This window comes from Spodoptera frugiperda, chromosome 25 (genome assembly GCF_023101765.2).
Source record: "Spodoptera frugiperda isolate SF20-4 chromosome 25, AGI-APGP_CSIRO_Sfru_2.0, whole genome shotgun sequence".
Taxonomy (NCBI): domain Eukaryota; kingdom Metazoa; phylum Arthropoda; class Insecta; order Lepidoptera; family Noctuidae; genus Spodoptera; species Spodoptera frugiperda.
This window is the reverse complement of record NC_064236.1, coordinates 11,729,207-11,755,705: the sequence shown is the minus strand read 5'-3', so window position 1 is coordinate 11,755,705 and position 26,499 is coordinate 11,729,207. Positions and strand designations below refer to the sequence as shown.

The following is a 26,499-nucleotide window of genomic DNA, read 5'->3' as shown; positions in this document are numbered from 1 at the left end:
TACTAAAATACCAAAATCATAGGTTTCGAAACCAAACGGTAAGAAAAGTATATTTTGATAAATTGCGAACATACACAAAACATACGAAGAAGTATTATTATTAAAAGTGGTGAAATATTCAATAAAGATGTGACAACTGGAAAAGTATTTAAAAATGTCCCAATCGGACTAATTAATAATAATTAATTAAACCAACTAGTAATTTAACTATAATTATATTAATAGTTAATTACTATACCGACCGTACTTTAAAAAGCTATATCATAATTAGATCAAATGATATGTCATAAATAAATATCTCATTTGATCACGGACTTGTTTTTTTTTACTCGTATGAAACTTACACAAGGTCGTTCCGATGAATTCCATTCTTTCTCAAAAAGGGCAAAAATATACTTACTTTCGTCTACTTATTCATGAATTTCAATAAAAATAAGTTACACTATTGCGTACTTAATTGATTATTTAAATCTTAAAATTTCCATGAATATGACCTTTTCACATAGGTATTCGCAGAAAATGTTTTTATGTAGAGCACATAAAAAAATATCGATACTTTCTTGAAAATTTAAAATATTGAAAAATCTTTTATGATTTCAGTACGGCAGCAAACCAAACGATATTGATATATCAAATGGCACAATATACGCAGACATAGCCTGTAAGATGGACAGATTAACAAAAACTTAGAACTACAGATAGCTATTATATTATTAATACTTGACACGTTGACTGTGTCACCTATTTTGGATAATCTCATGGTATGTACTTAAAATATTCTACTAATTGTACATAATTTCGATGGGACATTTAAGTTTTAGTTTTCAAGCCTTTGTTCATATGTCCCTAGAAAAAATAAAGTACTGGCTCATACGCCCAGCGCAGTAAACGCAGTTTAGTTCCCAATGACTAGTGCATTACATAATATATAATGCACGGACGTCATAGCCAGATCAACAATGCATTACATGTAATATGTAATGCACGGACAGTCAACGTGTTAAGAATACAATTTTGTGAATTACTATTGCGATTGTTCCATGTACTTAGGTATATCCAGAAGACACATTGCTGGCACCAACCTAATTTAGAAAAGGTAAGTGAAAGAAAATAAATAAATACAAACTAAGCATCGGATTCCATAATTCGTCATATAAAATATAAATAACAAGGTATTTTACAATTCCAGCTTGTAGTACACTTCTGTCAACCCTCTCTCAGATTAAGCGTCTTAATATAATGAATTGTTTTATGCCTTTCTTTATGCTGTTGAAGGCTAGTTCTCCGCTAGCGCCAGACTTTTTTACCCCCCGACTGGCTGTTAATGTGTTAAGTTATTAATCATAACATTGTTTCAAAATGCATTGATACAAAAACAGTATAAAATTGTAATACGGCACTTAAAAAGTTATATTTATCATATAGGTAGTGTGATATCAAAACTCTAATGAAACTTTATGAGTAGTACCGTAGGTATATTTTAAAGATAGCAAGAATTACCATTATGTGAACATGATGTATGTGTAGATACTCTTTTCAAATTCTCAATCAATCACAGCAGGTAATCGTAATAAAACACAATGTCTTTTAAAAAAATAATTGATATAGAACCCGCAAAGCTAAGCAACGGAACTTTATTAGAAAAAGTAAATTAAATCCAATTATACAAACCTCCATAGTTCGGCCTCACTCTTTTGTCGTAGCTTACACTTAGCGAATCCAAAATGGCTGAGATATTGACGTCACCGAACATCCCTCCTCCGCCCGCTCCCCTGTAACAAAGATTTAAATATATTTTCAGCAAAAAACATAGATATATCGTATGTTTTATAGGTTAAAGAATTTGTAAGAAATCGGAACAAGAAAAATAATAATTAATTAACAACATTACGTGAATGTTATTGACTCAGTACGCCTACACTTTTATTGAATACTTTTCATATTATGTATTTGCAAATGCCGCTAATGCCATTTCGTATTATTGGGTAATTTCCTCAGTCAACAATAAATTATTTCGACTTTTCAATATAATAAAATATTTAAGAGTAATCACACTTTCAATTGTTGTTGAATTCTTCAATCTTCTATCTACTAAATTTTCGATTTTTCTAGCTAATTTTAAGAGCTAGAAATAAGTCTGCTATTCGATGTAAAAATCTGATAACGTCATAACTATTTCATACAAAATTCATTAGGTAAATATCATTTCGAAAAAAGTATTGAAGTTGACTGAAAACCAGCTATTCTGATTATTGATAAAAATAATTGAAAAGTTGTAAAATCTATAAGAAAATCAACCAAAATTGAATATTTACTAGACTTTTGTGATGCACCCTTTCCTCTTACATAGCAATGTTTATTGAGTACTCTGGCCTCACGTATCCTCATTTCATTTCTCCGCCGCTTCCAATTCTATTTAATACCTAATATGAACATCAACAATGGATTTGCCAACGTCTGATTTACTTCCTCAAGTACAGCGGCACGTAGAGAATTATTGGTGCGGAAGATTAATTTCAATATGAATAAAGTGAATATGAACATCGTGAATAGTACATTTACAGCCATAAGTTTCGCTAACAGAGTTGTTTGTGTCGCCGTGAGACGTGTGACTATGGACGGTATTCAAAACTTACCTACCTATTACTTTACAACCAAATTATACTTTAATGTTTTTATCATATCATGTTCATACAGAGTACTAAGGAGTAATACTAACTGTAAATTAAGAAGCAATTTGAACCTTGACGGATACATGTATGTATGTATGTGTTACTGTACGTACTGAAATAAAAATACTATTGCAGATATGAAATATTGGTGTATGATCTCGCTACAATTTATTGACAAAGATAAATGTGTGACCCATAAACTAGGTTGTTTTATGTTTTTAAATAAAAAAAACAAATATCAGTTACTACTCAGCTGAGTTATGCTATGGTCTCACATATCTAGTCATTTTACTGGGATATGATTAGAAAGTTATAGAAAGTATGTACTAATTCACCTAGTGCATGAATTAGAATTATAGTTATAAACAAAAAACTATATTTTTTTGTGTCATCCCATCCCATGTCATTCCCATCAAAAAAATATTGGTCATATAAAAGATCTTCTATCTATTGTGTAAGTTAGTTAATAAAGTTGGCTAATTATTCTATTACTAAGAACCCTAAGGGTAAGTAAGAGATTATTAAATAATATACCGAATTTTCTAGAATTACGTATTTATCTCCTTATTTATTATTAGTAGAATAATACAATTTACGTAATATATAGAATTATATTGCCTTTTTCTTGGATAGCAAAAATGGTACCTATAGGTAATTGTCAATGTTGTCACAGTTGATCGAAATATTTTTGACAAAAACCTATCTTAGCCCAAGTTAATAATTTCAATCATATCTACCAAAGTATTAATAAGTACCTATTAAAACAAATTGTATAAGGTCGAACCGATTATATCCAATGAACACTAACTATTACAGATTGGCGTGGCTATTTAAAAGATGTAATAAAAACAATTAAATGAGGCAGGGCAAAGTCCGTTGCTATCTACACTGTCTTCGAATAGAATCGGTACACAGCTAGTAATTTATTTAGTTCGTGTTTCTATTGTAGTATAAATATAACGCCGGTGACTGTATGTGATGCTTTCTCTAGCGTGTTGCAGTTTTTATCGAGTCGTTTTATTGAACAATAGCACAGATAACGGACGCATGCCACTTGTCGCCGTAGAACAGATGTGCTGTATTTATAAACTTGTACATAATACCTATTATTTTATCGTGAGAATTTTATTATGCCGGTGTTAAGAATTCTCGTTTTTTTTTTAATACGTTGCCACACACAATGACTTGATTTTTCGCAACATTGGTAACACATTTCAATAATAACCGAAACGTGTTTTTTATATTTTTAATTGTTTCATTATTATATAGTTATTTACCTAGGTACCTATATCATTTATTATGCAGACTGTTTCCAACCGGCAATTTGATAGTAATTGGAGAGGCCTACATTCAGAGGTGGGTCTCTTGTGACTGATAAAATGCTGATAATAATGTTTGTGTCATGACTTGCCTTATCATTGAAAGAACTTAGAAAAATATCATCTCTAAATAGAGCCGTATAATCCCTAAGGCAAACTATGCAAGGACGCTAGGTCACGGAGATGCGCCGCGAGACGCGAGTGTCCAAACGCCCATAAAGTGACAGCGGCGCCTAAAAAAATGAGGGGCGCCTGTAGGTGCTTGTCTAAGGCATTCTCTAGATTTAATCCTAAACAAGACACATATAATTAAACATCTAATTATGCAAAGCTAACAGTCGATTACATGTCCAAAATAAATCCATTATGAAAAATATGTTAATGAGCAAATAATATAAAAATAGAGTTTAAGTTGGGTGCGATACAAGCGTTATTTTATAGACTAGACTTGTTGACGAACTTTTAGATAAACGTTTGAAGTTGTAAATCGATAACGGGTTCCGGCGGCTGGTGGTACGACGTATCTGCCGATAACTAGTGGCAGTGGCGGCGGTAGGAAACGAGTCCACCGCGGTCAACTTCCTACAACAAGTGCTGGCTGGCCTCCCACACCGACCTGCCAGCCACCCAGTTGGAATTCAATTCTTGCGCCAACATTGAACCAATGTTGTGTTATCACTTATGAATATGTAACGTCGATGATGTTATAAAATCAACCACGGCTTTATCTGTTTTATTCTTAGAACATTATGAACATTCAAAGGAAGAATAAGAATAACATTTGAATGACTTTTTAAAAGTAGAACTTCATTTTATTCTAGAGTTTGACTGTCAATTGGTAGAGTATATAACTTCATAAAATGTGTGCCATTAAACGAATCAGATGCAAACTAGTTGTTGTAACAAGGTCAAAGAATCTATTAAAATTTTAATATAATTTCTCAAAGTGCGTGCTTTTGGTGTTAAGAGTAATTTAATAAACAAAATTGTTCCTGGCGAAATTAATTTCTCAGAAAGTCATTTATGTGACCGTAATACATAACTGTATAATAAGTCAAAACTCCATTTTCCAACCCATTTTGTCAGAAATGATTAGAATTTAAGATTAATGTGTAACATCTCTAGCAGTTTCTCTTAAATTTCCAAAGTACCAACACCTACATAACTCTAAGACGCTAGGTATTTTACTGGGAATCAAAGCAGCTGTTAGCTAAACTCCTTATAACTCCTAATATTATTCCGTCAAACTCTAGATTCCTATAACTTAGCTTTACCAAACTCAGGAGTATATTTTAATAAAAATTACTAAATCTGAAATATGTGTATTTAATGTATATAATAGCTTAATAAATAAGACAAAACCATTTCTCAAAAATAAAAGAGCTCGGGTTTTCGAACCGATGATACTTAACCAGTAACCACTTAGGTGTTCAATATGGAGAGTCAATATTTTCAAATCATTAGAAAAAATCTGCTTAAATCAAGTGCTAATCGTGGATCAAAGGAAGAGGCTTTCAATACAGGTACCCTTAGTCAATGGGGTATTCTGAATGCTCGACGCCCGCCGCCACTCTCGAATCCCACTTGAGCATCTTCAGCGCAATTTCCTTAAAAACCTATGCGAACCAATAACCGATAACGAAATTTTCATAATGATTTAACCGGAATAAATATTTCTAAATAGCTTAGCTTTAACTGAAAATGCCAATTCCGATTTAGGTATTTGCATATAAACAAAATGTCATGTTTAAATCCTATTATGAAACGTCCAGATTGAAACAAAATAAACACTGGTTTTAAATGAAACTGAGTTAAATTTACTGTCAGTTCTGGGATATTGTTTAAATATAAACCAAGCTCAGAGCTTTCATGTTAAATGTGGTAAACGTAAAATGCAGATATTATGTATTTCGAATGAAATAAGCCGATAAAGTTACACAAATAATAAATTAAGAGTCTGAAATTAAATTAAATATGCAATAAACGTAATTATATTCATGAATTAATTGATTAATTTCTTTATTTGTACAGTTTTTAGCAGTAATTTTAAAATTATTAATATTTTATTATATATTAACACAACGTCCATATGAAATAATTGACCTAGCGAACTTCTAGAAAAAACATTCTGTGCACTGAAAAAGCTAAGAGCAATAGCTGTTTGCTATTGGCTATAAAACGCAAATACGAGTATTTCCCAGTAAATTCACTGCTTGCTTTTAGTTTCCCGCTACTGTTGCAATTACTCTGCAATGTAATTGTGTAGCTCCGCATAACAATAGAACAAAGGATTGAATCCGAAATCAACCTGTCGAAGCTCATCAGAAACCTGTCAGAACCCGTTGCTTATCACATCCGAACAGTAGGTACATACAAATACAGGTCAGGTGACCTGAGCACCGAGCGTGGCTGACCTAAGCTTAACAGTAAATGTACGGAATACAGCCTTCAATCGACTGGAGATTAAACTGCCAATCCATAAAATTGACAATCCCTTCCTAGAATGGCCTATATTGTATCCATTTACTATTAATAATGATTTATTTGTTATTCTGTTGTATAATATCTAAAATAATAATGATTGTTTCTAAAACCCTGGATATGACAGTAAATCAGTGATCGTTTTCATTTTATTTAATGATTATAACAATTTTAACTTGAACCATCACACTGTACTGCTGAAAGATTTCAGTTGGAACATATATAATAGTGTTAAAAATAAATGTTGCACCTTGGAAATATTATGGAAGTTTAAGAAAAATCTTTTGTAACTTCCATTTCACGTAGTTTTATTGAAAGTTACTGAAGTAGAAACCATAAAGCGATGCACCTGGATCTGTTACCACTTCCACCCCGACATTCCTAAATGCTATTTCCAACATATAAGAATTCACTCCAGGTACGTGTCTTCCAGCCTTAAGTGGTATCGAACTATCGACACTCGCTATTTGAGTTACAGCTAAGAACAAACGAGGTCAGCCAGTCAAAAATATACTGGGTCTTAGTTCGTTAAGACCCTAAGTATATCTTTCGTAATTATTATTTTTTAGAACTCTCTCAAAATTAGCTTTCTTCAATAAACTCAAACATAAAAATCTAATAGTACACTGACAAATACTAATTAAACCCTATAATTTTCAACAAAAATATATTTAAAATGACGCTGGGGTAAACTGTATTTTCTACACAATCTCGTCAATGTAATGTGGGTGTACCAGACTCTTATTGACTAAAACCACCCCGTTCGTACTCCTGCTTTTCGAGCTGGAGCCCCGCTAATTCGCTAGGCAGACCGCAATTCAGATCGAAGCTTGTGTAAGTTACTAATAATAGTTCACCTAAATACACTACCCAAAATCATATGTTACAATCAAACTGTAATTTTTTTTTAATTGCAAGCATTATTCCTATAATCTAATTTCCTTATTATAATTTTATTTTAAGTAAATAAGTTCTATAAGTATGAAATATTATCCAAATTCATTACTTCAACATATCTAGGATTATTTCAAATCATCCTCAATTGACTTGTCTTGATTTATTAAAATAACTTACAATAGGCATTTATTAGGCAATAATGTTTCAAACTTGATAAAATCCATGAAAGCTTTTTTGATTTCCATTTTCCTCTCTCCCGAAATCAGGAAAATTTCATTATTTCGACATAATAATTCAAACAAGACACCAAAAAATGAACTCTTAATTTCCCCGGAAGGCTCACAAAATAATAATCTCTTTACAATGGCTTTATGAATCTTTTGTCTTCCAACAATGCATACCATTTAACAATTTATTGTTTGATTATAATTTCCCGAGTTGGTACATTAGATCTTTCATTGTGTATTGCGTACGGTACCAATGTCAAGGAGCAGTTGTCAAAAACTTTCAATATGTAGTTGTAACTTGTAATAATTATAGAAACTAGTGGTCGCCTAGTATCCGGAGCTGCGGACTACCTAGCGGGTTTACCGGGGCTCCGGCTCGAAAAGCAGGAGAAGGAACGGGGTGGTTTTTATTCTGTAAGAGTCTGACACTCCCTCTCGCCTCGCCCAGGGCGAGAAAAGTCATTGGATGATTTTCCCCCCTCAAAAAAAAAAAAAAAGTAGTCGCCTAATGGTCGAAATTCGACCATATACGATTTAATTTACAATACCACTTAACATACGTTCAAGGATAATTTTTATTTAATGAATTGCTATTAGTTTTGTAAAATTCAAATTAATATATTCAGGCGCATCATGAACAGGAAATCTCTATTCATATGAGACGTGAGAATATCATCGCAATGTCTGTCGATTTTGACGTTTTGTCAAATACGATCAGATACTATGTATGGTAGTGTGTGTAATGTTTTATTTATTGATTTAATGTACTTTATAAGCATTATTTTTGAAAAATATTAGCGTTCTGAACTTCTCCTGCACATAAACTATAAGTGTACCAAATTTTATGCTCCTACGTCCGCGCAATTTTCGTAAAAAGGGGTCCAAAGTTTTTGCATCACGTGTTAATATATAGATAACTATTGTTTGACTTTTTATAACAATAATTTTTGACATATTCATCACATTTACTCAATCAATCAAAATTTAAACACAATATTATAAACTCAGCTCACTCGTATGTTAAACTAAAATTACATTACCAAATTGATAGGTAATAGTAATAATTACTTGATAAATTGATGGTATTTAATAAATTGTAGGTCTAAATTATCGCTTGTTTTGCAGATAGAATTTCGGATAGCGCATCACATTTCCTCGAAATCATAAGTACATAATGCAGCACAGAAATTAGCCAAGCCAACACCCCCGTGACATTTGCAAGATTAAAGGGGAGGCGGAGAGACCCTCGACATCTAATCAAGAAAGTGCATCATAGCGCATAAACCGAGAACCAGTTAGCTGTATTACATATATAAATATCACAGTAATATGCACACTACACACATTTGTAAATAGCTAAGCATTCTCTTACTTATTTCCCACTAACGAAAGGTACACTGTAACTCCTTGAACATCAGTAAGACAGGAAATAATGTGCTTGCTCAATGACAACAGAGTTTTATTTCATTGAAGCAATCTGTTAATATTTATTAATTAAACTTCCGTATTATTTTATTAATCCAGTTTAGGTACCTACAAATTATGAAGAATCCTCTAATTCAAAACGGTAAATACGTCACTCACCAAATTGCAATTAAGCGAAGCTTCGGTAAGCTATCGCAGTAAGGATCTATTGCAATTTGGTCGAACTAACGACATAACAGCGCGTTGCTTGTTTGACGAATTTAATGAAATGATACACTAACTGTAAGCATTAAGCTCCCAAATAAACAAGACTCCATTTACACCATGAATAGGAAGGAGATATTACGAATAAATTATTCTAATGCTTTTTGCAACTCTTTACTTTTAGCATTGCGCTAAATACACTCAAAAGTACTTTGCAGGGCAGATCCGCCTGAACATTTTAAAATGTTATTGCTTGAACCCAACAAAAACTATAAGTCATGCCCCATAAATGTGTCATCTAATACAAAAGCGATAACATCATAGCTTAATGAGACAACACGTGTTATCTCTTAGTCGGTGGTGCGTTTGTTGTTGTTCGGCTACATGCGCCAGCGCCGGAAGCGTTCACCACCCCACTTCATTCTTCAATTCAACGTGATGAGGTGGGATTTTTTTTTTTTTTTTTTTTTAGGGTGGAAAATCATCCAATAACTTCTCCCGCCTTGGGCGAGGCGAGAGGGAGTGTCAGACTCTTACTGACTAAAAACCACCCCGTTCCTACTCCTGCCCGTCGAGCCGGAGCCCCGGTAAACCCGCTAGGTTGTCCGCAGCTCCGGATTAGGCATCAGCCCTACTGGGCCCCATCTGTGGTGGTCTGATGGCTCTTTGAGGCGCGCGCAGAACGCGACGCGCCGCACGCACGGGTCTGGTTCTGGTCGGGCGGCGAGCTACCTTTGCTCGTCGTCCGCAGACCCATGTTTACGGTGGCCGGATATCATCTCGCGTTCCACGACGCCCAGAGTGTCTCTCGCGACGGCTGGGGCGTGAAGAGGTTCTTTCTCTCACGCGCCCCGCCTCCTCCTTAGCTAGCATGACTGCTTCGCAGAAGGAGGAGACGGCATCCCAGTCCCCCTCGCTCCGCACCATGGCTTGTATCAGTGCCGGACGCGAGAGGGCGCCGTCGCCGACCACATCTCTGAGGATACGGCGGTGCTCAGCCCACGCAGGGCAGACCGCAAGCGTATGTTCCACCGTGTCCTCCGGGCGGTCTTCGCAGTGATGACACCCGGGCGTTTCCTCCCGCCCAATCAGAAACAGGAACCTACCGAAGCTTCCATGTCCGGTAAGCACCTGCGTCAGGCGGTAGGTGAGGACGCCGTGGCGCCTCTCTAGCCACTCCTCAAAGAGGGGACTTACCGCTGCAATGACAGCGAGCCCAGCCCTCGGTTGCGACAGTCGCTGTTGCCATTCCGCCATGAGATCGCGCCGGAGCTCGTCCCGCCACGCACTAATCTGGCGCGGCAGTGGAGTTTCGCCCCGGCGACGCGCGTCGGCGCGCAAACTAAAGACGCGCGCGAGCACCTTCGCCTCCAAATCCCACGGCGGGAGTCCGGCAAGGAGGTTAGCCGCCTCTCCGGAGATCGTGCGATATCCGCGGATCACTCGAATGGCCATGACCCTCTGGGACGTGAGCAGCGCCCGGGCTGGCCGCCGCATCAGGTTCGGCGCCCACACAGGGGCTCCGTAGAGGGCCATGGACCGCACGATCCCCGCGTAAATTCAACGTGATGAGGTGGGATTTTTTTTTTTTTGTTTTTTGAGTGTGGAAACCATGCTGTGACTTTTCCCATCTTGGGCGAGGCGAGAGGGAATGTCAGAGTTTTACTGACTAAAAACCACCCCGTCCCTAACTCTGCTTTTCGAGCCGCAGAGCCGTTAACCCGAAGACGTGTGTCGGTACGCTAACTGAAAACGCGCGCGAGCACCTTTGCCAAGGAGGTTCACCGCCATCCCGAAGATCGTGCGATATCCATGGGTCACCCATGGCCATGTCTCTCGTGACGTGAGCAACCGCCGTATCAGATTCGGGGCCCACACGTGAGCACCGTAGAGGGTTATGGATCACACGATCCCCGCGTACAAGTTCAGGCAGGAGGCATTCTACCACCGAGGTTGGGAAAGACCCGCTAAAGCGCAGCACCGTCCATTCTATTTTGGGAGCCAAACTGCTCCAAGAAGTTCCATCGACTGTCACGGACGAGATCTAGATGCCGATGGCAACCCCTCCTGCCGTTATGTGGGTCCCGCCCGGAGGTGCGTATTCCTGCGGCCATGAAAAGACTTGGCCTCGGACTTGTGCTTGTGGAGCACCACATCGAGTCCCAGTTGCCGGATCAGAAGGGCGGGGCTAGAGAGCGGATCTTATCGGGTGCAAGAAAACATTAACTTAGTGGGCGCATGTGACCACCATTGGACAATAATCGTATGACAGATCCTCGGATCTTTGTAATCGATATAAGTAAACTTCCTAATTGAAATGATAGACCAGAAAAATGTTTTGTTTAAAAATACTCATGAAAAGATCAATTTATGTAATCAACATTCCAATAGCAAGTGTTTAAGCATTAAGAACATGTATAAACATAATTGTAGTTACATAACTATAACTTTTTTAAAGGTTAAATGCGTCAATGTGTAGCTTTATTTATTTTTTCCATTTCATGTTACATTTTGCAAGCCTTTATTTCTTTTATTTAAAATTTACTTTCATGGAAAAAATATTTTTCGGATGTAGGTAAATTTTTTATTGTTACGTTAATTTAAAGGTTTCAGAAAAACTTCATTCGTAGAGATAATATTGGTTTGACTAAGTTCTCATAATATCTATGTATTAATACGTGATGCAAAAACTTTGGACCGCTATTTACGAAAATTGCGCGGACGTAGGAGCATGAAATTTGGTACACTTATAGTTTATGTGTAGGAAAAGTGAAGAACGCTAATATTTTTCAAAAATAATCCTTTTAAAGTACATTAAATCAATAAATAAAACATTACACACACATGCATAGTATCTGATCGTATTTGACAAAACGTCAAAATCGATAGACATTGCGATGATATTGACGTCTCATATGAATAGAGTTTAATAAAAGAGTTTGTTTGAGTTTGAGTTAAATAAAAATTATCCTTGAACGTATGTTAAGTGGTATTGTAAATTAAATCGTATATGGTTGAATTTCAACCACTAGGCGACCACTAGTATTTATAGATACAAGATATATAATAGAGTAATAAAAAATATTTGCAGAAGTCCTATTACGAAGCTCTTATACATATAAATCTGTTCCGAGTAAAGTAATAAACTTTCCTTCTCTAATACGAAACCTGGATAGAAATAAAAAAATGTCTGCATTAACTAATACCGGTGTCAACGTGCCCATTATTTCTACGGCAAATGTTCTAAAAACGTTACTGTAATTTTCAAACAGAATATTTAAATATATTGTAGGTTCATTACAAAAAGTAGCACAATTATGTATATTATATTATATCATAAATTGTGTGCACAATTAATAAATATAATTATAATGATAATACAGCTCTCAAAATGTGTCACGATTTACTTTAACAATTACATAATAGAGTGATTTTGTATCTTCCTTTTTGTGGACACCTCACATTCAATCGCAACGCTGAGTTTCAGATATTGAATCTTATTATCTACTCTTTAATATACACAGATACTTTATGTGTCATAAAATGGAAAGAATTGAATTTAATAGCTCGAATTTAACTAAGATTTCAGGCAGTAGCATAAGATACTTTTTCAATGGGAATAAAAAATTGTTTTTAATTTCAGAAGGGGAATCAGCAGTTGGAAAGCTATTGTAATTATAACTTCCTTAGCTGAAAGTTACTGTGAAGTAGGTAAGTGTAGTTTGAATTGCACTCAAAGTTAATAAAAACTGAGATACATGATAATACAATTGTAATGATGTCGTAATTTTTATTTTTATATTCGTTGTGAAAAATAGACTTAAAGGGGGAAATAAAGAAACTAACACGATCTCTGCACAATATAGTATATAAACAACGTGTAACAAAAAGGGGTATACACATCAAGTGCACGGTTTCTAGATAACATAACAAACTATACGGGAAGGGTTTTTTAAACTCATGTTTGCATGGAACGAAGTTATGAATTTTTCCAATACATAAGATACATGAAATCCTACATTTGGAAATGAAATCATTACATCACTTGCAAGAAATCAGCTGATCGGTGTCAGTGCAAGTGCACTCAATGTACCGTAAAACATGGCAACTTTACCATATTTTGGAACAAAAATCGAAATATATTTTTAACCATAAGACGCATAGAAACCAAAACTATATATTTAAAATTGTAGTCTATCTGGCTCACTTTACTGTAATCGTCATTATATACAAACGCTTACTTTAGCCGTAGTAAAGAAAAAACAACATGGGTAAAGATACCAAATTTTTGGCAACTTTACCTACGCGCCGTATTCATCGTGTATTGCATATTAAAGAGTTGTTGAGGTACAGAGGGCTTCATCTAGGACCTCTTCGTATTATAATGCAAACAATATGAGGAAATCTATAAAGATAACGGCTACACAGACAGTTGGTATAGTTGCCACGGGTTTCATCGTAATTTACATACAAATAATTTGTTACGCTCGGGGTTGTCAAAAAATGAGAAATTTTTTTATGACATGTATATTTAAAAAAAATTATAAACCTTAAACCTAAAGTAAAAAAAAAGCATAAATATCTGACAAAAATATTGTTCCCTTTTAAACTAAATTAAGTTCTAAAATTTTAAGTATTTATGTTTAAAATTGTAAAAAAAGGCTACAAAATAATGTTTAATCTTTTGACTTTTTAATTTTTTGACTTCACTATCTCCATAGCTAATTTTAACATTACTTTGGTATACTTTTTATATTGTCTAGCTCCGAGTTTTCTGCGGTTTTGTTTCATGTGAGCCATTTTGGCTCTAAAACAAAAGGTATTATTAAATACATTATAACTTATCATCCAGGATATTCACTATTATGCTGGGAAATTTAGGTATTCGAAAATGGTTACATACACACAAACAAGGAAAAAAACATTTATTGCCAACCCTAACTGTAGGTAAAGTTGCCACAAAGCAGGCCGTGGCAACTTTACCTAACCTGTGTCAACATTACCGAAGCGATTATTTATCAATAAATTAAAGAAAAAGCAATTTCTGACATTACAACAGTAATCCCAACTATATTATACATACAAGATCAAAATTTCACTCACCTGTGACAAATAATTTAGGCTCTGTGAGCACAATTTAGGAACTACTAACTTTTAGCACATTTTTACGCACTACACTGTAACGGCCATTACTGGCATAATAGCAGTCTTACGTCTACGCAAAATATAGTAAATATTTCCTTTTAAAGTCTAAAAAATACTACTATTACAAAACAGATTTCTAGTGGGTAGATTTTTAGATAAATGAGTTTGTACCGAATACCTATAGTATGGTAAAGTTGCCAAGGGTCTGGTAAAGTTGCCATAGTTTACCGGTACTTAAATAAAATCAAAACCCTTACTCCTGGTATTTCTTCGAATAAATGAAAAAAGGGTTCCGGATATTTATTTTTCGTAACATTTTCTTTTCTTCGTAAAAATTGTTTTAAGAAGAAAGGTTTTCATAAAAAAAAAGAATATCTGGTCTTTACGTGATACAAAGAGTTACCATTTTTTTTTGTGTTACTTGGATAAGATGGTTTCAAACAAATGAGTGAAGTAATCTACCTTTGCATGTTTTTCTCATTAAGACTAAACTAACTTGTTGAGCTTTTCGTGAACTTCTGTCAATCTCTGTCTCCTATCTCTCTGTTGTGGGTACCTCCTACTCTTACCTACCTTACTAGTCTTAATGAGAAAAACATGCAAAAGTACCAGGAACCCATAAGAAACGAGAATTGTTATTACATACATTGAAGACGTTACGAAAAAGGGTTTCATATCATAATATTGTGTTCAACTGAACCCTAAATATCAATTCTATGCAAGTTATGTGTGTCCTAGTACAAAAAACTCCCAGTGGGTTCCGTTTTTGAATATTTTTTTAATAAACGTTTTTACTTGGAGGCGTTTAGAGAGATTGACAGAATTTAAAAAAAAACTCAGCAAATTAGCTTAGTCTTAATGAGAAAAACATGTAAAAATACTAGGAACCCATAAGAAACGAGAATTGTTATTACAATAATTGAAGACGCTACGAAAAAGGATTTCATATCGTAATATTTGAACCCTAAACATCAATTCTAAGCAAATTATGTGTCTCCTAGTACAAATAAACTCACAGGGGGTTCCGTTCTTCATTTTAATTAAATTATCGACAGAATTTACAGATAGATAGACAAAATTTCACGAAAAACTCAGCAGCTTAGTTTAGTTAACATGCAAAAGTACTAGGAATCCATAAGAAACGAGAATTGTCATTACATAAATTGGAAAACGGTTGCGCACTCACAGATCCCTAATTTCATATTAAATACGATAAAATCTTGTTTCCCAGTCGCACGCGTTGCTTGAGTGTATTATGTGAGAGAGATGGAAATGTTGTCATCGTCTGTTGGCTACTCTCTTTCGATGTCTCTCTCTCTCTCTGTACATAGGAATTGTCATTGAGGATAGGGGACTCGCTCCGAAAGAAACCGATTTAAAGAAAATACGATTTATCGTTCTTGGTTCGATGTATTTCATAATAGTTAAAAGGACACTGTAAAAATCAAATATTATTTGTAACTACATTAGTTACTTGTAAACTAAGGCTAAGTTGTTAACTTTTTAGGGCTAATAAGAAAAAAAATCGTCAAATTCGACGTTTATTTCTAAAATACGTATTTGATTAAATTAATAGATAAAACACACATGTTGTATTTTAATTGGCTACTATTCAATGCATTTCTTTACAGTGGAATACATAGAAATATCATTCCTAATCTAATTTACATTACCGATTCAATAATAATGTGAACCGATTTAAAATAGGTATCAACCTTTTTGGTTCGCGGGAAGAAGATCTCAGATCGCCAGCCCTAGTTGTCAGGGTTGACATAATATTGTCATCATGAACGTTTCAGTCATCTCAGTATTTCGGAAAAATATTAGAATTTTAGTTTTACGAAAAAATATTATCAATTTCTTTCATGTGCAGTTGAATTATCTTTCGTTGGTATTGTAACAGTGTTTGTAAGAGAGAAGATTTAACGTTGCATTCAGAAGGTGTTTGATATTGTTGTGATTGTGATTGAGATTTGTTTTATAAGCAAGCAAAAGTGTGTTGTGTATTCACTATCACGGTAGTCACATCGAACCATATCTTTAAAAATGTAAGTTAAATAAATTTTTCATTTTAATGTTTAGGCAAATTTTAGCTATTCCATTTTAAGGTTTAGGCAAGTTTTAGCATACAGGTACTAGGCAAACAAAGCGTCTAATGTACCTACGCACGCACCGTCGCGTCGCCGCGCGAATCAAAATTAGGTAGATAGGTACTAGGCGATCAGATTTACAGAAGAAATGTCTCGACCCCTGTAGTGTTGTGACACGTTTGTATGATTTTAAAATCAAGAATCATACGACATCAAGAATTTGGTACCATTTTTTTTTTAACGAATTTTAGGCTGAAACTTTGTGTAGAGATTCTATTAAACCTGTATTCTTCAGTGCTTCTTGATGTATATGGGTATTTTGTTACACCCTGTATAAAAGCATGAAAATGTTTTTCAATTCCTCACGTATTTTTATCGCACTAAATATTTTTGCAGTCAAAACAATGATTACGAATGTAAAAGAACATTTTCACTTTTTAAAAGGCCAATTTATTGTGTTCATCAAATAGCTTTTACTATAAAATAGGCCAATTAAAGAACGATGAGCTAATTGGAATGAATGAATGAATACAGAATGCTATGTATAATGAAAAAACGAGAACGCTGCCTCAGGGAAAATTGGATAAAGCATATTTTATTTAAAAAAATCATTCATTGCTTTTGACGTACGAAATCCATGAAATGCTATATGAAGTTGAAGCCTAGCAAAAAATAAAATTTTTTATTTATTATTTGTACGATATTCAAAATTATTTTAAAAAACGTGCTCAAAATTTTATATCCGCTTTTTTGTTCTCTACCTACCAACAGTAATCCGAGTTTATGTATGTAAAAACCAAAGTTAAAAACGGCAACTATATAAAGACAAGTCGTTAGTTCATAGTGCATAGTTCTCGTTAAAACCATCGTTCAGTTAGTACTAGATGATATAATTATACAATGTTCAAACTGCAACGTTAGCTCGGAGCGTCATGTCAACAGTTAATTACACTAGGACGTAGATTACTCGCTTGACATGTTTTGGTTTGCTCCAATTACTAATCAAGTTCGATACGTAATTATCTTAAGAGCTTGTTGGTAAACACATTTTGATCTTGACCGTGATTTAGACCGAGTTAGTAACTACACTAGACTCCGGCTAGCTACGAACTTAAGTAATTACTCAGCATGCATGTGACACGATGATATGTTTGAATGCGTCTCCAAAGCTCACTATGAATGGCCATTGAAAACGCAGACACGAGTGCACAACTACAGCTGCTCGTTTTGTAATGCTCTAATACGAACATTGGATACCTTCAGTAAGTTCACGTTGCATTTAAAGTGATTGCCCTGTATTTTCACTTTCTAGTCTATGTGTTTGTGTGTAAGTGTGTGTTGTGAGTTTTTATTCATTTTTACTTCAAGTGACGATTGTGCTATGTGCTATTATAAAAAATAGACCTCATATTAAATATCTATACATATAATAAATCTGTAGAAGGGTCAATTCTGTACATTGAAAATATTGAAAAAATAAATAGCAGGGGGTGTTACTGGATCGATACCAAACGCAAATATGTGATTAAAAAAAATTTTGTCTGTCTGTCTGTCTGTCTGTCTGTATGTTCAGGCATCACGTGAAAACAAACGGTTCGATTTCGATGAAACTTGGTATAATTATACCTTACTATCCTAGGCATAAAATAGGATACTTTTTATCCTTGAAAAATACGTAGAAAAATATATTTATTTTTCAGTTTTATTCTACATAACGCGAGCTCAACATCAGTAGCTCAATAGAGGGATCTCCTTAATTATTATGGGCCTCGCCGTATTTGGGTCCAATCAATAGATATTTATAAGATGTCATTGTCAGAGTTACTCAAAATGGAGAAATAAAACTTCCACGCGAGACCGACATCCGCGCGGACGGAGTCGCGGGCTTAAGCTAGTACTGAATAAAATAAGAAATATTTAGTAGCTGTTATAATAAAAATAATATTAATTATTTAAAGAGAATAACCAAAGCGTCAAATATACCTAATGAAATATACTTAAGGACTCGGAGAATACCTTATTAATAACCCAAGACTATAAATCAGTTGCAGACAAAGTTCCGACTAGTCACTCAACTGGCGCGGTGTTCTTTCTAACTAATACTTCAATACAAATAATTGGTTCCGTAACAAGGGTCATTCATAATGCAGGTACTAGTTTTCTCTAGTTTTAGTTCTATATAACAGAAAAACAGAAAAGTTCAAATGCCAACATTGAAAAAGTTGTCGGTGTGGCGGGCGGACGACCGCAGACATCGTTTGTAATCGAAGCGCTGTAACTTTTGTAATGATCTTTCTTTGTTCGGAGATCTTACGCTCCAACATTCTGAATAAGCTCATTTTACTAGTTATTTAGCTCTAGACAGATTTTTACAGGGTCAGATCTTTGATTCGTTGCAATTAGGATTTAAATTTGATTTTATCGCATAAACATTACCTATAGTAACGCCCCATTAAAGAAGTAATGGGTCTCAAAAAGTAGACGATGTTGCATAAAAGTTGACGATGGTGCATATACTAATTAAAAATGTAACACCGAAATATATATGCGCCCATAACTGTTGAATAACTGCATGACTGCACTGAATTTGGATAATTATTTTGAGGCGAGCCGCTAGTCTTTATAATAAAGTTTACTTTTCTATTTTGTTACTAATGAGGATATGTGGATCAGTATGGATGTGCATCAGTATTTTCCAAAAAGGGCCGTAATGGGGCATAAGGTCACCAATACAAAATTAGCTAATGTTCAATCATTGAACATTAAATACTGTACAAACCGGACCTCATACTACATTGGTGTCTCGTAGTTAGAAAAAAAAAACAGTAAGTAACCCTCAAATGTTAAATTTACCGCCACAATATTGACCAATGTTTCTACGAGTATGAATATAACTAATAACTTCAGACCCAAACAGCAATAATCATCAAAAAGTAATAATAATAATTAACGCTATTTTATTAAAGAAAGAATATTTTATCCCCTGAACATATTCGTACCAGTTAGCATTTACTGCTGAAATGCAGTACAGTACATAACGTCTTCTTTAACTGTGGAAACATTTACAAGTACAGCGGAGTACCTACGTTTAAAAGTCAGAGGTCAGTACGAATTCACTGTATGCATAACACATCAAAGTTTCGATCAATACTTTAGGTGCAATCGTTATTGAATATGTCCAACGTTCAGCTTCGATGTTTACGTTTATTTATAGAATTTGTCTTCCAATATCCGTATGAAGGCAAATTAAGTTTGATACGTATTTTCAGTGAAATTGATTATTCAAATACGTGTATTAATTTAATTAAGCGGTAGATTCCAATCATATAAATATTAATAAGGAGATGGCGAGCTTATTTATCAAACACGAACTGACATTTAATGTGTTGTCGCTATTTCATGGTTGTAAAATTATTATGCGTAGGTGTGGTGTTTTACTTTGTTACTTAATCTCAAACACTACTTAAACAAGACAAATGTATTGTAAACTAAAGTATTGTTGTTAGGTAACGATAATCAGGAGCAACCGTTAATTTATAAACAAACAACGCTTTGCTCAACCAGCTCAATGTTTACCCTTTCTTTCTTAGTAGGCTACAAAAGTAGCTTGTCCTCAATTTATTACCTCTGATATTTTATTGTCAAAGTTTCTGAATTACTTAAACGGAAACATGTTTATTCCTAAAAAAAACAAGTTATTGATTCATCACATTAGATATCAAAACAAAACACTTATATACATAAGTGTATCATCAGACGTGTCTCAAGTGCTAACACATTAAAAATATAATAAAACATTTTCTTTTGATAAACAAGTACTTAAAGCCAGACATCTTCAGCTCAATACTGGTTCTCTTACTGTAAAATAAACTTGAACTTAGAATCGTAGAAATAGCAGGTAAATATTTCTCTGAAGAAGTTTTCTTCGAAGCAATGCTTCAACTCGGCTTCTGCCCTATTTTATTCCTGTATGCTTTTACTTTCGTTCACAGAGAGTGAAAGCTCAACAACTCAATATTCAAAAGTGAAAATAAATGTTAATGCACGAGGATATTCCGGTAGAATGTTACTTATTTATCGTAAATCCTGACGAGTACTTTTCGTTTCATTAATGAAAAAATTAAAACTGATACGAAATGAAAGTTTGAGCAGATTATAACAAATCAGTTTCACGTTCACTTTTAACTCATAAGAGCGAAAGTTTCAACGTACAATATTAAACGCGAACATTTCCATCAAGGTTACTGTGTAATTATTTATTTACCTACTGAAAAGTAAACCGATACGTGCACATCATCGATACCGGGAAAATAATTACGTGGCGATAATTGCGCGGTTTGATATGCAATATAACGTATTCAGTATATTGCGAACAACGTATTTCAATTAATTTAGGTAAAGGTCAAGGGGAATGTCGAACGTTCCACCTATTTGTTGGTCAGTACATCAATAACCACAAACACAAATACCAAATATAGGTATGTATCATAATGTTCACTATAATTATTATGTAAATAAACAGATAGTACGTTAATTATGTTTATTTGACCTTCATAAACTGAACAGAAAATTTTAGTAGCTACACTGATTTGTAGTTGTAATTATCTGTCTATTTTTGAAAACTGGTGATGAATAATACCATCTTCAGTATTTATGAGTTGTTATATTTGAATTTGAATAAAAAAACTTGGCGTACTTCTATCCATTTTAAGTAAATTACCCAAAATAATCATTTGTAAATTACTTAGACACGGTATGTGATGTTTTATCAAAAATCAAAGGTCAGTCCTCTCGCTGTCTCAACTGCTGACATTTCTCTTTCTAACTGTTACATACACAGTTTGATATATTTTTCAATTATCGGATGTACAACGATGCTTAAACAAAGTTAGAAACTCGACGTACACCAACAAGATAATTTATAAAATATTTTATAAATGAAAGAGAAAATAAATCAGCGTTGCGACGAAAAATCGTTCTCTGTGGGCCTAATGGCGGTCTCAATTTCTTCGATATTGTTCTCATGAGTCCCGAACGAGCGCTCGACGAATAGGTAAATTGTATGAGTATTACTAAAGTATAATAATTATGTATATCGAAATGAAACACGATCAAATTTATTTTGAGATTATAATATTACGAATCAGTTAACTGAGGAAAAATTTTAACTAAATGAAGACGAACTCGTTGTTTTTTTAGGCACACTTTTTTAATAAGCAAGTAAATAAGCTTGAGAAGCCTTGAGCCCCAACCCTTTTGCTTATTAGCTTATTTGCGAGGGATTAACATCGAGGCCGTGTTATAAACAAATCAGACGCGCGTCGAGCAATGTGAACTCTCGGCTTTGAGAGATTTACACGCACGCTATGGCTTCTCAAGTGCGTGCGGGGTGCGCGCGAGCTGAGCGTCGTAGTCACGCAAGAAGATCGATGGTCACGACGAGAACCTGGTGATAGAAGTGGTGATACTCACGCGGCATGGTCAGCATGAGGCAACCAGGCGATTGCGAGAGCCAGCACAAGCGCGATGCTGTGCACGCCGCGCGGACGGCACGTATGCATGTTTTGCGCGTCCGCGTGCGTCCTTGCGGACGCTGGCTGCCGGCAGCCGCGTATCAGCTTGCCGGCGGACTGGCGTGTTCTTGTAGCCCCTCCGGCGGCAAGAACCCGCGCCTGCGCCCCAGCGTCTATCGACCGCGGCCCGGCCGCCTCCTTCCGCTCGCTACGAATACGCTCAGATCCTCTCTGGGAGCCTTATTGAGCGACAAACGCTCTAAACGCTCTATCTTGACGCCGGCCCGATATGACTACGCCACCGCTCATGTTTTATTAACACCTTGATATTTTCAATTACACTTCTTCATTTGCAAATCCCAAAAAAAACTGTATTGATATTGAATCACTGGTTTTATTTACTTATTTTCTCGAATGATACTACCGGTATTTTAACATTGTAAACAATCAAAATAAAAAAATAAAATATATGACATTGACCTAGACTTGAACTATATTGAAATTTTCTCAACTAGTACTATATGGCATGAACGTACAAGATTCTCCAGTTGCAATTAGTATTGACTAACGTCAAGGTGATTAGAGCGTCCGGCGGTCCAGCGGTCGCTGTTGCTAATCATTGTGACGCTTTACCTTTGCATACAGCTCTGGTGACGCAGCAGACTAGGTAAGGGGTGGCCCATTACACGTATTACAGCGGGAACAGAGGTCCCAATACTTACTTACGATGACAAGTTTAAATTCAAAGTTAAAACAAGTCTTTTAATGAAAGTGAAAGTCTTAAAGTGTAAACATGCACGGGTACACATTACTAGCGTCAAATCTGAGATCAGCATTGCTGTTTTAATTTAGAAAACGACCAAACGTGTACCTTAAAATATGTGTGGAGGAGATAAGTTTGATATATTTTTATTTATTTTTAAGACATGACAATATTATGTATATTTATTAGAACTTTATTTGGATATCAATGTTGTAGGAAAGTAAATGAAGTAAAAGTAATATTGGTATGCTACGTAGGTACCATGCATCGTATTCAACAGTGGCTCTGTTGCTTTTTAATTACGAGCTACATTGGCGCATTTACTAAGGCTAGCCGCACTTGATGAGTGTCGCAGGCTTTTTAACGGATGTTTTAATGACGCGGTTGGTGCTTTGCTTAAATAGGTTTCTTTAGCTAGGTTTCCTGCTGTTTACATGATGAGGCATGTTATTGACTATTGCGATTAAGGGTATTGAATTGAGTATAAAGATAAGTTAAAGATAACGACGCTTGTTGATGTCGCATCTATATATGTAGTTCGCACTGGTTTTGGTACCGATATTAAGTTAAGTACGCTAAAATGGTATATTAAAAATATAGAAAACTATTTCACATCTGTAGAATACAAAATTGAGGATGTTTTTACTGCTACGCCGATTTAGACCAATGTTTTCATGTAGTTAATTTATTTAAAGTTATTAAGTTACTGTACCTAATAATGCGTTGGGTGTAAATTTTTTTTATTGATTTATAGATTCTATTCCCTCCCAGACGATCTTTCATGCGGTGATGCTGAAATGTGTCTTTACAGAAGGTATTTACAAACAAACGTGTCAAGTATTCTTAATATTCGTACTTCATGTAGGAATTTGTGTTGAACCAAGTCTTGGTACTTCAGATGGACAAAACAGAATATCAAGTTACAATTGTGGGTCTATTGAGTGCAGGCATGTATATTTAGTGATATCTCTCCGTGCCTTTGTAAGCTGCTAAAACCATTTTGTACGCCTGACATCACTCCACCTGTATGGAAACTGCAGACCTATTGAATAGCGAGAGTAAGTGAAGTAACTGAGAATACACAGGTATTTGCGCACACTCAAACGTTTTCGTCTCGGGTTCCTGTCTGACTAAATCGTCGAGTATGTGAATAAAACCAGACATATATATGTAACCAAAATATTAAGATCTTCGAAACTTACGTTTCCGAAACTACTTTGACCCAACATTCATAGTTTGACAGCAGCATATTTTTCTTTTACAGCAATAATATTTCTTTGTTACAGTATTATTTTTAATTGTTTCGTAAGTAATCTTTTTTATTGCACGGTGTCAAACGAGCACACGGATCACCTGATGGAAAGTAAGTGTGTTGCTGGCCTTTTGGAGATTTGATAATGAGGGGGGGGGGGGGACTCTGGTAATTGTACTTGTTCGGAAAAAGAACGCAAGCGTTGTTTTACGCCATTTTTCTTTGAGGCCGTGGTATCACTTCGCTTGAGTAGGCTTATTCACGCTCTTCCGCAATTTAGATCTCACGATGTTAACATGCGTGTCAATGAAACAAGATTAAAACTTCAAATAAAAATATAATATATATAGGACTAAAAATGTGTAGGAAGGAGTTTCATCATGCATGAGCTTTTGCCCAGCAGTGGACTAGTTAAAGACTAGATATTTTATTGACTAGATATTTGGACTAGATATTTATTATTTTGAGATTTTTATATTTTAGTGGCTAATATTTGGATATCAGTAACGGATTGTATTACGAATATTGGATAAAACTAAACTTTCTATTGGAAATATAGAAAAACATGGTAAATATCCCGTTTCGATTTTTAATACTAAGTAGTGTTAGTGACCATGTCAGTTTTAAAACTTATATCGGATAAAACGTACATTAAACTGTATAAACTGTATTTTGTCGTCCTTAAAGTATTTTTTCTTTCTGTCTCTTTGGCTGAATAAGGGTGTTACAAATAATTAATTGAACCCATTAAACAATGCGAGCCAGAATTTTATAGTATAAATATATATGCATCTCATCATCATCATCATCAACAGCCTATTTTTATTTGAGGGGGAAAATCATCCAATGACTTCTCCCGCCTTCGGCGAGGCGGGAGGGAGTGTCAGACTCTTACTGACTAAAAACCACCAAGTTCCTACTACTGCCCTTCGAGCCGGATTCCCGGTAAACCCACTAGGTAGTCCGCAGCTCCAGTTTATTACACGGACCTTGTGGAGTCTCGAGCAAATTTCCGTGCGTTTAGGCGTTTTTACCATACCTATTATTGGAAGCAAGTATAACAGCTCACGCATAGGACCCATTTAGTTTAAAGTAAAATTTCCGTTGTGCTTGGCGACTGGGCTTCTCCCAGTTGTGAAGTCTCTTTGTGCCTTTAGGCTTAAGTCATTCTGTCTCCTGCATTAAATCACAGAAGGAAGTGGAAATTATCGTTATCTTTTTCTTCTCCTCTAATAACATCTTCTGATTTGTTTCGTTGCGGGATCCAAGACAGACATTCATTTCCCTGAGACGCGCCGGACTTCAGTTTTCCGGTGTTTTCATGTTTGAATCTACTGTGGATCCTGGCTTACAGGAGTTGCAGCGGTATGGAAGGCTGTGGCGGGCTTGTCCCATAAAAAAAATAGTTCGCAGCTCCGGATAACAGTTGGGGATCTGTAGTGGTCTTATGATTCTTTGAGGCGCGCGCGAAACGCGACTCCCTGCACGCACGGACCTGGTTCTGATCGGGCGGCGAGCTACCCTTGCTCGCTGTCCGCAGGCCCGCACTTAAGCATTAATCACCACATTTGCTCAAGGCGGATTGGGCCCCAGTTTCCTTATGATGTATTTCTTTACCGTTTGTCAGAGGTGTCTTAAATAATCTTGGAACGTACATAATACTTATCGATAAAGTTACATTGGTATTTGCCGTTAGTTAGTTTTGAATGTTCTCCATGAAGAGGCCTTTGATCAACAGTGGCCAGTTATAGCGAAGGTGGAAGGTGATGAGTGCTATTTTTTTTTTATGTTAAATGGGCCGACGACGTTTGGCCGCTATCTCGCCTGATGGTAAGTGATTATGCGGCTTACGATGAAGCACGTCTGCCCATAAGCAACCTATTCACTCGGGCTTTGAAGACACCCAGGTTATACCCATCAGGAAACAGACTCCGGCAAGGAGTTAGCCTAGCTGTTCGCAGGAAGGAAGGAAGCTTGAAGCGAAGCGCTTCGTGCGAGTGGGTGGGATATCTACCATGAAACGGTGACGCCTCGCCGATTGTCTTGTGGTTCGATGATGGAAAGGACTAGGAGGAATCAAGTTGTGCAGTTCCCGCGCACACTCTCCGAAATGTATCCGGTAAAAAACGGAAAGGCTTGCAGCCTGGCCTCCACAAGCGCATCATCATTGATGAGCTGTGATGTTAGTAGGTATTGAACCCACCCCCTCGTCATGTTAAGCGGGCATCTTAAGACTTCGGACGGTATCTAACACCATATCATACCAATTTCATGCATCAAACCTGGATTTAAACTTTAAATACACGTGTAAGCATTACAACATGAACATACATACTTACTAGATTCTTGTTATTCTAAAAATAAGTGCATGTGTCGCAGTGAATAGTGAGAATTGTTCAGTGAAGTATTAAGCACTAATGAACTATTCCGTGCGTCACTTCCATCCTGTGTGTACTTTTAGCTTACGAACACGTGTAACTTAGATTCTGTTTAGCTGTGTAACAGTATTTA

General features: G+C 35.6%; 1 protein-coding gene across 1 annotated transcript in view; it reads right to left on the bottom strand.

Annotated features, from left to right (window-relative positions):
* Nucleotides 1–22,136, bottom strand: part of LOC118263634 (gamma-aminobutyric acid receptor subunit beta) — a 33,470-nt gene extending 11,334 nt beyond the window's left edge. Inside the window, exons 1-2 of the mRNA XM_035575737.2 lie at nucleotides 21,933–22,136; nucleotides 1,672–1,772 (exon numbers count right to left, since the gene is read on the bottom strand). Coding sequence (XP_035431630.1) covers nucleotides 1,672–1,772; nucleotides 21,933–22,021 — 190 coding nt within the window. The 5' untranslated portion in view covers nucleotides 22,022–22,136. The remainder of the gene's footprint in view (nucleotides 1–1,671; nucleotides 1,773–21,932) is intronic.
* Nucleotides 22,137–26,499: the final 4,363 nt, after the last annotated feature.